The 16,224-nt window shown below is 42.6% G+C and overlaps 1 protein-coding gene across 1 annotated transcript in view; it reads left to right on the forward strand.

The window, feature by feature from the left end:
* The first annotated feature begins 469 nt into the window (after positions 1-469).
* LOC136638777 (sterol O-acyltransferase 2-like) overlaps positions 470-16,224 on the forward strand; it is a 42,084-nt gene continuing 26,329 nt past the window's right edge. The window contains exons 1-10 of the mRNA XM_066612807.1: positions 470-486; positions 686-748; positions 2,005-2,112; positions 7,650-7,932; positions 9,139-9,214; positions 11,409-11,490; positions 12,147-12,192; positions 13,016-13,145; positions 14,829-14,926; positions 15,919-16,014. Coding sequence (XP_066468904.1) covers positions 470-486; positions 686-748; positions 2,005-2,112; positions 7,650-7,932; positions 9,139-9,214; positions 11,409-11,490; positions 12,147-12,192; positions 13,016-13,145; positions 14,829-14,926; positions 15,919-16,014 — 999 coding nt within the window. The remainder of the gene's footprint in view (positions 487-685; positions 749-2,004; positions 2,113-7,649; positions 7,933-9,138; positions 9,215-11,408; positions 11,491-12,146; positions 12,193-13,015; positions 13,146-14,828; positions 14,927-15,918; positions 16,015-16,224) is intronic.

The following is a 16,224-nucleotide window of genomic DNA, read 5'->3' on the forward strand; positions in this document are numbered from 1 at the left end:
CTCAATACTCTGTTTGTGGGTTTCCTGGAGGGACCTGGGTGGCCATTGTTTGAATTGGAATGATGGACTTGTTGGACCTTGTCTGTGCAATTGCACCAGACAACAAGCTTCGGGGGGGGGGGCAACAAGTGGAGTTTGACACTAGTGGCCAAAATTATGAAAACCTATGTATGTATGAATAATACCATCCTGTTATACATCATTGGAAAGGTAATTTAATGCAGAATGCAGTGAAACAAACGGCATTGGAATATCTGATTCTTTCAAAAGATAAGCCCAGTTAACTGGAAAACTTTGTATTTACATAATAAATTTCATCTTGGGGGAGGGCTACAGGTAGCATATGCCTTAGCTATGCCACTAGTGAAAGGCACTGGAGCAGAGGCAGTAAAAACAACAACAATAATTTCAACCTTCCTCACTGTTACAACTGTTGAGTGAACAAGATAGGGAAATATGATTACCTACCATGAATTTTAAGGACAGGTAGGCTTTTGAAACACATGACACATTCCGGCTGGGATTGCACGTTGCTCCTAACTTGATTGATCTTCTCATTCCATAGGGGATGAGTTGCTGCAGCATCTCTGTGATGCTCTTTTTCTGGCTCCTGCTCACCCCTTGCCCAGAAGCAAATCAGGTCTAAGAATTAACACTAATCATCACCTTCTTTGGATCCTTGCAGAGAAAAAGGCCCTTTGCAGGACAGGCAGAAGAAAGTGTTCATTGCCCAACAGTCTTTGCTTGAGTGAGTATTTCTTGTGCCATCTTGCCAGTTGTGACAGGAAAGGTGGATGCTAAGAGAGACAAGGTGGGAAACGGTACACAGTGATGTCAAAAGTACACCCTATGTAAGTATATTTAGTGATATGACAGTGCAGATTGCTGCTCACCCAGGCAGGGCCATCCCAAGACTTCCTGACACATGAGGTGGCTTGACAAATGCTGCTCCCTCCTTACCTGGTGATGTGCAAACCTCCATTCCTCCTTTTCTCTGATGTTCTAGCACAGCACTCTCCTCCTGTCCACATTTCCTCTCTGACCCCCTCTTCCTTTCCAGTCCAGGAAATGGAAGGAGGAGGAGGAGCAGTGGAGGCAAGCAGGTGGACAGAGATGGGCACCTCCACCAGTCTGCTGACTGAGGCAGCCTGAGGCAACCACTTCAGTTGGCCTCATGAATGGGCTGTCTCTGCACCCAGATCATTACAGGGTCTTCTAGGATGAATTTTCTTCTCATTCCTGACATGTGATGTGCCTGTTAAACAGATGAGGCTGTTCAGCATCTTCTCTCAGAGGCAGGTAACTTAGGTTAGGGAGCTGAGCCCAGGTGAATTCTTAAATAGAGCTGGCAGGTACCCTATTAGCTCCTTTGTCTTCTGGTTTTTTTTGGGGTGGATGGCTGCAGTTTCTCTTCCTATCACTGGTGAAATAGTGGTGTGAGGTGAGTGTCCTGTGGCATAGCAAAACTAAAGTCCGCCACTCCTGCTACCTCTGTGCTCTCCTGGTACTGCAGACGGTAAGACATGAGTTCTGCTACCAGAATCACTCCCTGGTTCAAGACCCCTAACACCGCACACTATGGCCCACAACCCTGCTACTTCTGGCAACAATTCTGCATTCTGGGGGGCGGGGGGGGGGAATAATCTATAATTTATTTAGATTTTGTATTTTGCCACCCAAACCAAATCCCTTTCCCAAAGTCGTGTTTTACAATAATGTTAGTACCACGTAGTAACATAAAATATACATGCGGTTCATTGTGTTCAATGTGCACATTTACAGTTTGCACATTAAAAATTATCTTTTTAAAAATCTGATTGTAATGAAGCATAGGATATCTTTATTTCATTAAGAGATTTCCCCCCACCCCTCCCCCCAGATATTGATGAGAACATGCAGTGGCTTCTAGGGGTTCACATACAATTGCTCTGTGACCAGATCCAGTTTACTGTCCACCCCTGTGTTACAGCTTACCTGATGTCAACCCTGCTCTTTTTCTTTCAGTGAACTGCTGGAAGTCAAACATTTCCGCTCCATCTACCACATGTTTGTTGCCTTTCTCTGTTTATCTGCTCTCAGCACAATCATGGTGGATTCCATTGATGAAGGACGGTATGGTTCAGATGTGGAGCTGAGGGCTGGGAAACTTTCCGTCTTGGGTGGCAGACAGATGTAGACTTGCAACATTAAGGAGAAGTTAGGGACTGGGTTGTTTCTTTTTAAGCACTAAGGGGCATGGAAATCACCATATGAGTATCACCTCCAAATGTGTGTGTGTTTTTTTTTTTGTTTTTTTTTTAATATTTTATTTGATTTAAGGCATGGGTACAGGGAAAATCACATATATATTCAGGGTAATACAAAGGGAAAACACTAGGGAATCACAGAACTGCAGCCAATACTGTCTTATTTCTATAATTATCATCTCTTCAATCAATATTTCATAATCGTTTATCTAACCATTCATATAATGGGTTCCACAATCTCTGTATTCTCTCCATCTCGCCATCCCTCAATCTTTCCGTCAACACGTCCATTTCGACAATCTCGTATAGTTTCTCAATCCACATCCCTACACCAGGAATTTCTGAATTCTTCCATAACCTGGCATAGACCAATCTTGCTGCAATGATCACGTATAACAAAATGTGTTTGAAATCATTGTTATATCCTTCAGGGAAGATATTCAATAGAAACAATTCTGGTTGTAAGAGTATTACACAATTGAAAATAACTTGAATATTTAGATGAATTTTTTTCCAAAACTCTTTTGCCTTAGGGCAAAGCCACCACATGTGGTAAAAAGATCCTTTCACCTCTTTACATTTCCAACATTTGTTACTTGTGCTGGGATACATTTTTGCCAACCTATCTGGAGATAGGTACCATCTATAAAAATTTTTATATATGTTTTCTTTCATTGTTGCTGCTTTAATCATCCTCATATTTCTTTTCCATAGCTGATCCCAATTATTCATTATTATGTTGTGTCCAATATTCTTTGCCCATATAATCATCACCTCTTTTACCGATTCATCTTCCATTTCCATACTTAACAAATATTGATACATCCTCTTAATATAATGTTTCTCATTTGATAGAAATATTTTATCAAATTCCATTTCCTCTAGATAGATTCCTTCTTTTTTATCTTTCATCCATCTTGTTTTAATTTGTAGTTCCGTCAACCAATCCAGTTTAATCCCTTTATCCCACAATATTTCTTTTGAGTAAAGATCTGCTTTTTCATCTAATAATTCATCATATCTCTTATTCCATGAACCTCTCAACCATATTGGCCTTGTACTAATTTCCAATGGTTTAACCCATCTTGGAATTTTCTCGTAAACTTTATACCTTATTTGTTCCCAGGCAAATAACAGTGCCCTTCTTATCAGATGTTGTTTAAAATAGCTATGATATTTGGCTTTATCATATATCATAAAAGCATGAGGATCAATCTGCAGATCATATAATGCTAATTTTAACTCTCTAGATTTTTCCGCTTCTACCCAATCCTTTATCCAATTCATTGCTGCCACGTAATAATAAATTTCCCAATTTGGCATTCCAAAACCGGCTCGTTCTTTAACATCTTGTAATAGTTTCATCTTTATTCTAGCTTTTTTCCCTTGCCAAATGAAATTAGCCATCACTTTATTTAAATCCTGAAAAAATGCCTTTTTTAATAGGACTGGTATTGTCTGAAATAAAAACAATATTCTCGGCAGCACATTTGACTTAATTGTTGCTATTCTCCCCAACAATGATAAGTTTAATCCATTCCATCTTTTTAAATCTTTCTTAATCTCCATCATTAACTTTAGATAATTATTTTCCATCAATTCACTACATTTATCTGTTAAAGTGATCCCCAGATATTTAATCTTGTTTGTAATATTAATACCAAATTCCTGTATTTGCTATTTTTCTTGTTTTCTCATATTTTTCACTAATATTTTTGTTTTATCATAGTTTATCTTCAGTCCTGCCATTTCTCCATACTCTGTCAAATTTTCTATCAGATATATTAAAGACTGGTTTGGATCCTCTAAAATAAAAGTAAGATCATCTGCATATGCCTGAATCTTAAATTCTTCACTTTGGACCTTCACTCCAACAATTCTTTCATCTCTTCTTACTATATTATTCAATATTTCCAAAGTTAAAATAAACAGTAATGGAGATAAAGGACATCCTTGTCTTGTTCCCTGTTGAATTTCTATCTTTCTTGTTGTATCACCATTTATCTTTATTCTTGTGGTCTGTTTTGTATATATCTTCTCTATTACCTTTATAAACTTTGGCCCAAAATCCATCTGCTGCATTAGTTGTATCATAAAGTTCCAATTTACTCTATCAAATGCTTTATGTGCATCTACGAAGTTTAATCCTAATTTTTCTCTGGATGTGCCTCAAAATATTCTATTATATTAATAATAACTCTCACACTATCTTTTAGATGTCGTTTTGGTAAAAAGCCCGTTTGATCTTGATGTATTATTTGCAATAGAACTCTCTTTAATCTTCCGGCCAATATTGATGCAAAAACCTTATAGTCCATATTCAAAAGAGAAATTGGCCTATAATTTCTAATTTCTTTCTTTTCTGTGCTTTGTTTATGTATTAACGTAATTAAAGCTTCTTTCCATGAGTCAGGTATATTTCCCGTTTCCCAGATATCATTAACCAAATTCTTGAACGGTAATTGTATCGTCTCTTCAAATATAATATTCCGCCGGAATTGCGTCTGGTCCAGGGGATTTCTGATTTTTCTGTCTTTTGATTGCTTCTGATAATTCTTGCATGGAAATTTTCTGATCTAAAATTAGTTTCTGTTCTGATGTCAATTTTAGCATATTATTTTTTAATAGGTAATCCATTTGCAAATCCGGATCTACATTATATTTCTTATATAATTGCTGATAAAAATTTTCAATTATAAGTTTAACTTCTGGAGATTTATGTTTCTCAATTCCATTTTCATCTATCAAACTATTTATAAAGTTCCTCTGTTGTTCTTTTTTCAGTCTATGTGCCAGCCATCTTCCAGGTTTATTTGCATTTTCAAAATACTTCTGTTTAATTAATTTTAGTTTTCTCTCAATTTCCTCCGTTTGTTTAATTCTGATCTCATGTTGCAGTTTCTGTATTTTTGCAATTAATTCTTCTCTAGATGGATTCTCTTGGAACTCCTGCTCTTTCTTCTTCAATTTTAAAGTTAGCTCTTTAATAAGTTGGTTATCCTTCCTTTTTTTTCTTGCTGAAAATTTCATCATAATTCCTCTAAAATACGCTTTACTTGTATCCCAAATAATCTGTGATTTCATTTCCGGGTGATTATTTATTTTAAAAAACCAACTCATTTCCTCTTTAGCTAAATTCACAAAATCCTTATTTTTCATATCAGTAATGTTCAGTCTCCAGAGCCCTTTCCTCCGAAATCTATTGAATTTTACACTGATTGGACTATGATCCGCGAAGGTGTTTGGTAGTATTTCTGCTTCAAATATATCTGTTGTTGCTGTAATCCAACACATATCTATTCTTGACCATACTTTATGTCGTGTTGAAAAATAAGTATATTGTCTTTTTCCTGGGTTTTGGGCTCTCCATGTGTCAATCAAGTTGAATTCTTCTGCCAACTGTAAGAAAGATTTAGGTAGGTTACCTCCTTTCTTTTTCCTCTTAACTGATCTATCTAAATTATGTCAAATGTTGAATTAAAATCACCTAGCAGAATCAGATCAAATTCATTCAGGGGAGCCAATTTTCTACGTAATTTTGTAAAGAATTTTTCACGTGAGTCATTAGGCGCATATATATTTACCACTAATAATTTCTTTTCCGCATATGTAATTTCTACTACCAGTATTCTGGCATCTTCATCTGTATAAATCAATTTTGGACTCAACCAAGGTTTAACATATAAGGCTAAGCCTTTTTTCTTCTTTTTTGTTTCTGCCATATAAAAAAGTTCACCTAATTTTTTGTTTTGTAGAAATTTCCAATCTTTTTTCAATATATGTGTTTCTTGAATTGCTATCAAGTCTTTGTTCTCTTTTTCTAATTGATGGAAAATCCTCTTTCTCTTTTGTGGTGAGCTTAACCCATTAATGTTTATGGATAACAAATCAAGTTGCATATCTGATGTCATCATTCTATATTTTTCTTTTTTATTTTCACTTCTCTTCTTGGTTGGCATCTTTGTTGTTTAGTTTTAATAATTTTTTTCTTTTCAAAATCATCATCCTGCTCCTCTTCCACTTCTTCTTCTTCCTCCTTCTTCATCTTCTGAACTTTGACCCAATCCTACTTCTGATTCTTTCTCTAAGGATGTTCTGTCCTCTAGAGTCGCTTTATTTTTCCCTCGATCATGGTTATCTTTACTTACATCTTTTGGTGGTTCTTGTTCCTCTTGATCTCTTTGCAAAGTCTCCAAGAAGTTTCTCATTTTCATTATTGAGGTTATGTTATATCTTTTCAGTTGATATGTAAAGACTAAGCCTTCTGGGAGTAACCATCTATATCTCACATTCTCTCCTCTTATCAGGTATTTGAAATGTCCCTTACAGTCTGTAGATTATTCTTCCTTGTAGATTTTTCTTCCTTGTAGTATAGACAGCTGGAATATCTCAGCCAGTCACTCTTTTCCCCCCGAAGTTATTATTATCTTAATTAACAACAACAACAACAACAACAACAACAAGTATTTATATACCGCCTTTCTTGGTCTTTATTCAAGACTTTATTCAAGGTGGTTTACATAGGCAGGCTTTATTTAAATCCCTTATTAAATAGGGATTTTTACAATTTCAAAGAAGGTTCTTTCTTTCAAGAACCACTACATTCAAGGTGTTTCATTCTGATCTGGCTTCACATTCTGGCCTCCATCCTCCCACGCTCAGAGCAGATGGAATAGCTCGGCTTCAGCTTGTCAGCTGCTTCAAGGTCGCACGGTGCCGGTGGCCTCGAACTGGCGACCTTGTGGTTGTTATCTTCAGGCAGACAGAGGCTCTACCCTCTAGACCAGACCTCCTGCCTTGTTTTTAGTCTAATTGTAAATCATGCCGTCTTTGAAGTGAGTTTCTGAGGGAACGCTGAACCAAAGACCTCTTCACTTCCTTCTCTCGCCGTCAAAAAAGAATTCCCTCACTCTTTAAGCAACTTTGCCTTCTAATCGCTGTCTCATTCAAAGATATCAAGTTGGAAGCTTACTCACTCTTTGGCGGAAGATTAGAGAACCGGCCCCAAGCGTTTTCTTTCCTTTAGAGCTGCAGTTCAAGCGATAGGGGGAGGGGAGGGGAGGAATCCAGGCTGTCTCTGCCAGATATGGCAGAGTTCCTTCGTTTCTTGCTGTAAAGACAGGTTTTTCCCAATTCCAGGGGTTGCTTTCCCCAAGAGTTAGCTAGCCTCAAGTCTCAAGCACTTTCCTGGCTTCTCCTAGCCAAAAAAGCCCCTCCAAATCCTTGGAGGAGTATTCAAAAACAGAAGGACCGACGGAGCTCCTAAAAGCTACGTCTTGTTGCCTGGGCTGTAGCTCCTCCCCCAGAATTTTAGTCCCCTGTTGATGGTCCATGGATGTCCCCTTGCTTCGATGATGCTGATATTGTCTATTTTTCTTCATGGCTGTTTTTATTTCTTCACAGGCTTGTCCTGGACTTCAAGCTCTTCATCGTTGCTTTTGGGAATCTGCCCAGGGCACTCTTTGTCTGGCTCTGCATGTGCCTCTATACCTTACTTGTGCCTTACAAGTTCCTGCAGCTGTGGGCCAGTGCTTTGAGGACTGCAAAACACCCTAGGCTCTTCACAGCCACCACAACAGTGGTCCTGCTGATCTGCCACGCTGCTGTACTGGGCTTCTACCCTGTCTATGCTGTTGTCTTCTACCACCTGGGGCCTGCCTCCTGTTTCATTGTCCTCATTGAACAGGTGCAGTGCCATGACGATCACTGTGTGGGAAAGAAGTTCCTAAGCAGTTTGGGTGGGGGAGGGGCATGATCTTAAGGGAGAACCAAATCAGTTCTGTAGAATATTCTTTTGACATGGTATATCCAGCTATACTTTACCTGGGGAACAATCCTATCCATGTCTACTCAAAAGTAAGTCCCATTGTGTTCAATAGGGCTTACTCTCGGGAAAATGTTGACAGGAGTGCAGCCTTAGAGATCTAGCAAAACAAAATCCAGATTCAGCACTAAGGAGGCCCAAATTCTTCAATCAGAATGTATTTTGTGTGTTAAGCAAAACTCCATAATATTGCCATTCTCCTGCTGATTGATGATCATAATATTGCCATTCCTCCTGCTGGGGAAGCACACATGCATAATCAGGGGACCTAAACAGGATCCAGTCTCTTGCAGCATGGCAGTGGGCACAGTCTTTTGTTCTGTGTGTGCTCCATGCTGGTAGTACTATGGCAGCTGGAATTAAGAGTGAAAACAGAGGTTTCCCAGACTGCATTGATGAGTTGTCTTTGCTGTTCCAGCACTGCCATGAGCCCAGATGTTTGGATTGTTGGAAGGTGTCCTAGCCTGGAAGCATCTAGGTGCCAATGAGGTCAAGCTAGAAAGTGGGCAAGTAGTCAATCAGATGGGCAGCTGGCAAATGCCTTAGCGGAGACTGATATTTTGGGAGCAGCTCAGTCCAACCTGAGCAAGCAGTTGCTGGGAAGCCAGAAAGCAACTTTATATACCAGGTGAAATCTTTGAGGCTCCTGAGGAGGTCACAGTGCTCTGTTTTGCAGGCACCTGAATGTGCCATGCCAGTGGCCCCTCCCCTTTGAAGCCATTCCACGTGGCTAGAGCAAAATTAGGACATCTGCTCCGTTTTGCTCTAGCCGCCTGGAATGGCTCTGAAGAGGAGGAGGAGAGACATCCTGCATGGCATGTTTAGATGCCTGCAGAATTTAGTGCTGTGACGCCCCCCCCCACTTGCTATTCTACTACTGGTAGCTGCAATACCACCCTCTGGTCATTTGCAGAAAAACACAGGCCAGGAACTCCCTCAAGTGGCAAGGACCATGATAGAGAGGGATATTTGGCTTCCTCTGCTCGAATCCCAGTTCAACATCACAGAAACCGAATAAGAAGTCTTAATTTGACCTTGCATCAATTCTTGTTTTCCTTCTCCTTTTAGATCCGTTTCCTGATGAAATGCCACTCATTTCTGCGGGAGTCAGTGCCTCCTATCCTATATGCCAAGTCAAAAGATGGTGAGTTTCATTCTGGACCTTTCTACATGGCTCTTTCCATGATTCTCAGCATTGGTGCAGTTCTCTATCATCCAATTTCCAGTGCTTACAGATCCTGCTTCCAACACTTTACTGGTCCTCCAATACCCAGAGCTGGCTTAAGACTTCCCAATGCACGAGGCAAGTGCCGAAAGCTGCCCCTGCTTACAAGGTGTTGTGCCAGCATTTCCCACTCTCTGAAATGAATATGGAAAAGAAGGATGGAGCTGAACAGGAAATAGGGAGGAAAGAAAAATGATGAACTAGAGCAGCAGTTCTCAGGGAGAGTTTGAGCTGCTGTAAATCTTGGTGGGGCGGGGGGAAGGCAGCGATGCCATCCCCAGGATTGCGCTGCTGAGGGAGCAAAGGGGGCTTTCCCTCGCAGGCCTTACCTGCTGCCAGGATCAAGGGGTCTGGGGAGCCCCATGGGGGTCTCTGCAGGGCTCCTTGCAGCTTGGGAACAGTGGAAAAATGCAATCGTGACCCACTTCCGGTTTCATGTTTACAACCTGGAAGTAGGTCACGATTGCGTTTTTCAATGTTTCCAAGCTGCGGGTAGCCCTGCAGAGACCCCTGTGGGGCCTCCGGGATCCTGGCAGCAGGTAAGGCTTGTGAGGGAAAACCCCTTCTGCGCCCACAGTGGTATGATCCTGGGGATTGCGTCACTGCTTTCCCCCCACCCCTTAATGGTGCAGGGCCCAGGGCTCTCAGGCTGGGGCGTCATGACGCCCCAGTTTGAGAGCCAGTGGACTAGAGCATTGGAGACTCTTCATTTCTCAATCCAGGGCATGGGTGGACAGAGGTGGGTATTCCCCCCCCCCCAACAGGTTGCATGAACTAAGTGCCTCACAGCCCAGTCCTATCCACACTTTCCTAAGAGGAGTTGAGGAAATGCAGAGTCACGATTTGTTGGTCATACTTATTTTTAATCGTTTTATTTAGTTAGTTATTAAGCTGGATTGTATGATCAATTTTACTTTCATAGGCTATTGGTTTAGTTTGCTAGAACTGGAAAAAAAAGCATTCCCAGGAGAAACTGAAAATCTTGCCTTCCTACATTCCAAAAGAAATGTTGAGCAAAAGAGGAGGCATATCTTGTGCATAACTCAGGAGGAGGGCCCTTTTCTCAGGAATGCAGCAGTGAATTCTGAGGGAATGGAAGGGGATGCTATGACTTGAGGATGCTATTTTCTTGAATATGCATAGATTATTGGTTGAATATGTATATCTACTCAGAGAAGCAGTGTATTGTTTTAAGTTCTGATTGGTCCAAATGTAGAACCTTACCTTATTTGACGTGAAGCAATGCATATGTAAAAAATGGGTGTGAATGAACTATAAAAAGTTTGAATTCTCTTTTTTATGGACACCTGTTCTCTCCATCCCTGGCTCAAAGCACAGTTCTGTCTGTGTCTACTCAGAGATAAGTTCTATCATGATCAGTAGGGCTTGCTCCTGTGTAGGTGAGTCAGACATGTTGAGTAACTGGCAACAAAGCAGCTGTTTTAATAACATAAGAAACTCCTGAAACAAATGCAGCCTAGCCTGATGAGTCTTCACTTTGCTGGAAAAGAACCCTGAGGAAAGTTTTTAACTTTCTCTCACAAACTCCACTGACTCTAACGGGACTTACTTCTAAGTAGACAGGCATAGGATTGGGCTCTCAGTCAGTCTCATGGATGGCCCACCCTGTGAATGGCCATCAGAAACAAATGCCTCCTCCGCTTTCCAATCTTGTGCAAAGCACAAGAAAAGGTCACATTTTTCAGTACATACTGATTTGTTGCACTCTGTTTTTTCCAGTAAGTGCATTATTTCTCTTGGGGTCAAACTACATATTACATCAAGCATATCAAACATGGCATGTTTTGGTGATTTTTTTTTCCTACCTACTAGCAGCCAACATGTCTTGGGGAGGTGTGTTCAGCATGGATTAGGCCATAGCATGACAAACTTTATTTCCATCCCTGTTCTACATAGCTCACAGCATACGCAAAGCGTGGATATTTTTTGGTGAAACTATACAACTATACAACTGCCAGGGTGTAGGGTGCTGCCTGAACCTACACATGTGCTCATATCCAGTGAATCTCTTTCTCAGCGTGCAGCACAAACTCGTGTCTCTCTGCTTCTCCCTCAGTGCTTTCTGTTGCTTCTTCGATTTTTTTTCTTCCAGGGAAGGTGCATCCACCTGAATTCTCAACTTACCTGCATTTTCTCTTCTGCCCCACACTGATCTACAGTGAGAGTTACCCAAGGTGGGTCTTCTCTATACCCGTTGGTTCTTTGGAGACCTCTTTGATCGCCCACTCTAGTGCAATTATCCTGTAGGACAGGAAAAGGGCATAAAATTAAGATGTGGGTCCACAGGAATCCCAAATAGATACAGGGCGCAATCCTAACCCGCCCTGGAGCAGGCAAGCCAGGAGGCTTGTGCTGCATCTAACGTGGGATTGCAGCGAGCAGCGGCTCAGCCACGGGCAAGGGGAAGCTCTTCCCCTTACCCGTGGGTAAGAGCTGCGCGCCCCTATGGGTCTCCTCGGACCTGCACCACCTCTGCAGGTGGTGAAGGTCCGAGGAGAGTGGAGCAACTTGAAGCTGCTCCACTTGCCCCAAGGACGGGGGTTGGGATCTGGCATAACCGCCGGGTTCCAGCCCCGCCCTGGCTCCCTGTGCGCCTGCCCCTGGACCCGCCCTTCCCCCGCCCAATAACCCCCTCCCCACACTCCCCCATGCCTACCTTTGCCACTTATATCTGAATGCGCCGACGCAGCTCCTGCCTAAGGAGGTGCAAATGTGCTTTACGGCATGTTTGCGACCCTCCAGGGCCACCTATAACTGCCGGTTAGGATTGCGCCCACAATGTAAGAATCCATCCTGTGCACCCACCCAATGGCTGCTTCTTTCCTTGCAGAACACCCTATGTGCGCTGGAGGTATGTCATCAAGAACTTTGCTCAGGTGAGAGATGCAGAGTGGTGTTTTAGGAGGTTGATAAGTCATGCCTGGCCCCTCTATGGATGAGGAAGATACTAAGGGATGAACCAATGCAGTGGCGTCACTAGGGTTTGAGTCACCTGGTGCTGGAGGCCAGTGTGTTACCCCCATGGTGAACCTCCTCCCATGCAGTGTGTGGGGCAACTACCTGGGTGGTGGACATGGTGGTGTACCATTGCCCTGCCCCCACTGGTTTTTTGCCATACCTTTTGATAGGATAGTTGTTTGCTTCATTGCATTCTGTTGTCAATTATGCTTTGTATAATTATGCTTTGTATAGTATATAACACGATGCTATTGTTCCTACAAACTATGATTTAACCATTTTGGTCTCTAATGGTGTCACCCCCACCCCCCGAGGGTATCACTAAGAACGTATTGGTTCCATGCTGTGTCATAATAACAGCTCATTGTCTCTTCGAACATTCACTCTCATTCGTCCGTTTTGAGTTAAAGAAATTGCATTTTTTGTTACGTAAGTGTTGCATTTTTGTTTTCTGGTTTTTTGGCTATTACTTTTCATAGAATGGAGATATTCCTTCCCATTTTTTTTTCTTTTCAATCTGCTGTAAATTATGCATCAAATGGTATATAACATGGTGGTATTATTCCTACTAACTGCAATCTTAGCTATTTTGATCACTAGCAGTGTCACCCCCCCATACGCATCACCTGGTGCGGGCCACACACACCCCTGCATTCCCCTAGCGACGCCACTGGCCAATGAGCCTACGACACACCCATTATATTGCATGGGAAGTTTATTTTCCCCCTCTCTATTTTGCAGTTCCTTGGCTGTGTGTTGTACATGAACTTCCTCCTGGAGCGTCTCTGCATTCCCTTCACCAAGAATATGAGCAAGCAGCCTTTCAACCTGAAAACCATGGTGCTCTCCATCTTCATTGCCACATTGCCAGGTATATGGGCAGAGTGGCCTAGTTTGCATAGTGAAATGAATTATGAGATGCAATAAAGGGAACAGTAAATCCATTAAGGTTCATTGTTGGGTGGGGCATTCCAGAGGCCCCACCACCCATATCTCCAAAGATATGCCATATCTTCAGCCCCTTAATTCTCCTCAATGACCCCCCCCAGTATCTGCTCCTTTTTCTATTGAATGTTGTAGATAACTGAAAATTAAAAAAAAAAAATATGCAAAATGAGAGAAATCTTTACAATTTTTTTTCATAATGTTTATGGTCACAGGATTTAGGACTTTGTTGGCACAGGATTCTGATTCATTTATTATTAGGATGGAGTTCACACAACTGTGCTCTGTATACAACCTATTCAATTGTGTTGTGTTATTGTGTATCTGACTGCAGCTCTTCACCTGTCTGTGAAAAGAGCAGCAATGTATTGCAGAGTTTCAATTTTACTTGCAAGAAAAGAAATTATCTGCCTCTAGTTCCCAGCTAGGCCCTCACTGAATCCCAGCTATGGTCCCTTTTCGTCCTTTGAGGTGGAAAAGGACCAAAAGGCCATATTGGTCTACTCCTGCCCTCCAAGGCAAGAGGACCCGATCTCCTGCAGATCAACCTAGAAAATCCAAGCTATAGCACTCCATAAAAGCTGGCACACCACAGTAAAGGTGCTTGCCGAACAAGTATCCCCAGTTAACTCAAGCATGTAAGTCAAGCCACATAACAACACAGGCAAGAAATCTCTGGAACCAATGGCTATATGACCTGAGAGAAAATCTCCCTCCAACCCTGAAATGGCATAATGAAATAAGAACTTTCTTACTGAGTCAGAGCCCAATGCTGAACTCCTCAGTGCCAGCAGTACGAGTGTACCACCGATGCTGGATATCACAAATGTGCCGAAAGGCACTCCATGACACCCTGCACCAAGTCCATGCCAGTGCGAGTTGGCGCTGAGCCTAGCAAGAACTAGGTAAGTTCTGAGCCTAGGTAAGAACTCTGAGCTGCAGTGAGGTCCTCACAGTGGGTGGGAGGCATTCCATGGTGGGGGGAGGAACTGAGGCAAGAGGGGGTGGGAGTGGTGGAGCTCTATTCCATCTGTTCCTGAACTCCTTGGCAGGCTGGAAGGCCTGGCACAGTCTTGCAAGTCTGCGCCGGCAATCTTTCTGGTGGAGACTTGAGAAGCCCCATTGCGGGGCTTGGGGCATTCCCTGGGAAGCAGACCTCTGGCGCCTGTCATAGGGCAGCAGGATGCTGCGGTAGCTGCTTTGGCACCACTGCACAAGGCAACACCGTTGCACCCAGTGGTTGCACCGCCTTTAGAATTGGGCTGTCCAACTCCTGATTCGCATACTGCAGTTCAGTATTCTGTTTCCAGACAATAGGAGGTGTTTTTTCACTAACAAGAGTGAAGGTGGTGAGCCTGCAATCAGCATCCAAACCAGGTCAGGGACAAAATACTACACTACAGTCTCCCTACTCTCTCCCTTTGCCAGATTTTATACCCATTTCAGTGGCTAACACCCCATGGGCACTTGATCCATTTAACTTTGTGTGTAGCTTGGCGATGAGCCCAGGTATCTGCCAAACTAGAGTCTCCCAACATTGCACCATAGCAAGTTCTTGGCAGATTTGATGTTTCCCCATCATTAATCATCTCTATCTACCCCCATCCAGGGACATTTTTGCTGCTGCTGTGTTTTTTTGCCTTCCAGCACTGCTGGCTTAATGCTTTTGCCGAGATGCTGCATTTTGCCGACCGTGGCTTCTACAAGGTGATGTGTGGGGCTGGGGAGAGGACAGGGAAAGGATGGGGTTGTCTCTATGCTGTTTAATCTAGGCAGACCTGGTAGGATATATGGCTTCCTGTGTCAGCTTTCAAATGTTTCAAAGAAGTTTGTAGCCTTTCTGCAAAGAACACCTTTGAACTCACAAGAGCCATGACTTCAGAAGGCTCTCAGATTAAAGGTGGAGTGTGTGACTAAGTGGTGGTGGGGTATTAAGGAAACATCTGCAGCTATTAATTATGCAAATGTATAGAGATGGTTGTCTTTTCTCTTGAGTGAAGACATTCTTGTTGCAGACATATCAACATGTTGTGTCATCCTTGGTCCATTTCGCTCCATATTGTCTGAACTGAGTGGCAGCTGTTGTCCAGAGTTTCAGGCAGGGGTCTTTCACCTCCCTGGAATGTCAGAGAAGGAAATTGGAACCTGCAGCATGCAAAACTGGTGCTCTACTAATGCATGCAGCCCCATTCAATTCTGCATGTTCTGCCAATGAATGCCACGTCAAGTAAACACTTTGCAGAAGACAATTTGAACTCTCTTGGTACAAAAGACTGCTGGTCTGGGTCAAAGTACTGGGAAGAACTATAGCTGTGGGGGGTCTAGGCAGATGTACCACTAAAGGTTTTTGCAAAGAGACGTTGAGTTGCAGAGAATGAACACGGCGCCAGGGGATGCAGCTCTTGATTTCAGCCCCCCCAAAAAGATGAGGTTGACAGGTCTTAAGCCCACTGCAGAATTCCTTCCAGGTGTCAAAAGTGGTTTCCCCTTGGCACAAACTATGCTCTGATGGAACTGGCTATTGGTACTGGGCTGAGAGGACTGGTGGCAGAAGAAACTGGCCATACAGCACACTGTAAAGAGCCTCTCTTGCATGTTAGAAGGTCCCAAGCAGGCAGCAAGATGGGCCTGGTGCTTTGCTCAAGTGTGGTTCCTCCCCTGTCCGTGCTCATCACTGTGTCTCCCTCTTCTTGCTCTAGGACTGGTGGAATTCCAAGTCATTCTCTACGTTCTTCCGGACATGGAATGTGGCTGTACATGAATGGTTCTACTACTATGTGTATCAGGACCTGTGGGTAAGGCTTGGGTACATTTTTACTTACATTAAATTACTACATTAATTTACACTAATACTTTTTACAATAATACTACATTAATTACTACACTAATTTTTAATTAATATAATTAATACAATTAAATCATTACATGGGGGTCCACCTGGACTCACAACTGCTCCTGGATTCCCTGGTGGCGGCTGTGGCTAGGGAGACCTTCACTCAGCTTCG

The sequence above is a fragment of the Tiliqua scincoides genome, chromosome 2, assembly GCF_035046505.1.
Source record: "Tiliqua scincoides isolate rTilSci1 chromosome 2, rTilSci1.hap2, whole genome shotgun sequence".
NCBI lineage: Eukaryota > Metazoa > Chordata > Lepidosauria > Squamata > Scincidae > Tiliqua > Tiliqua scincoides.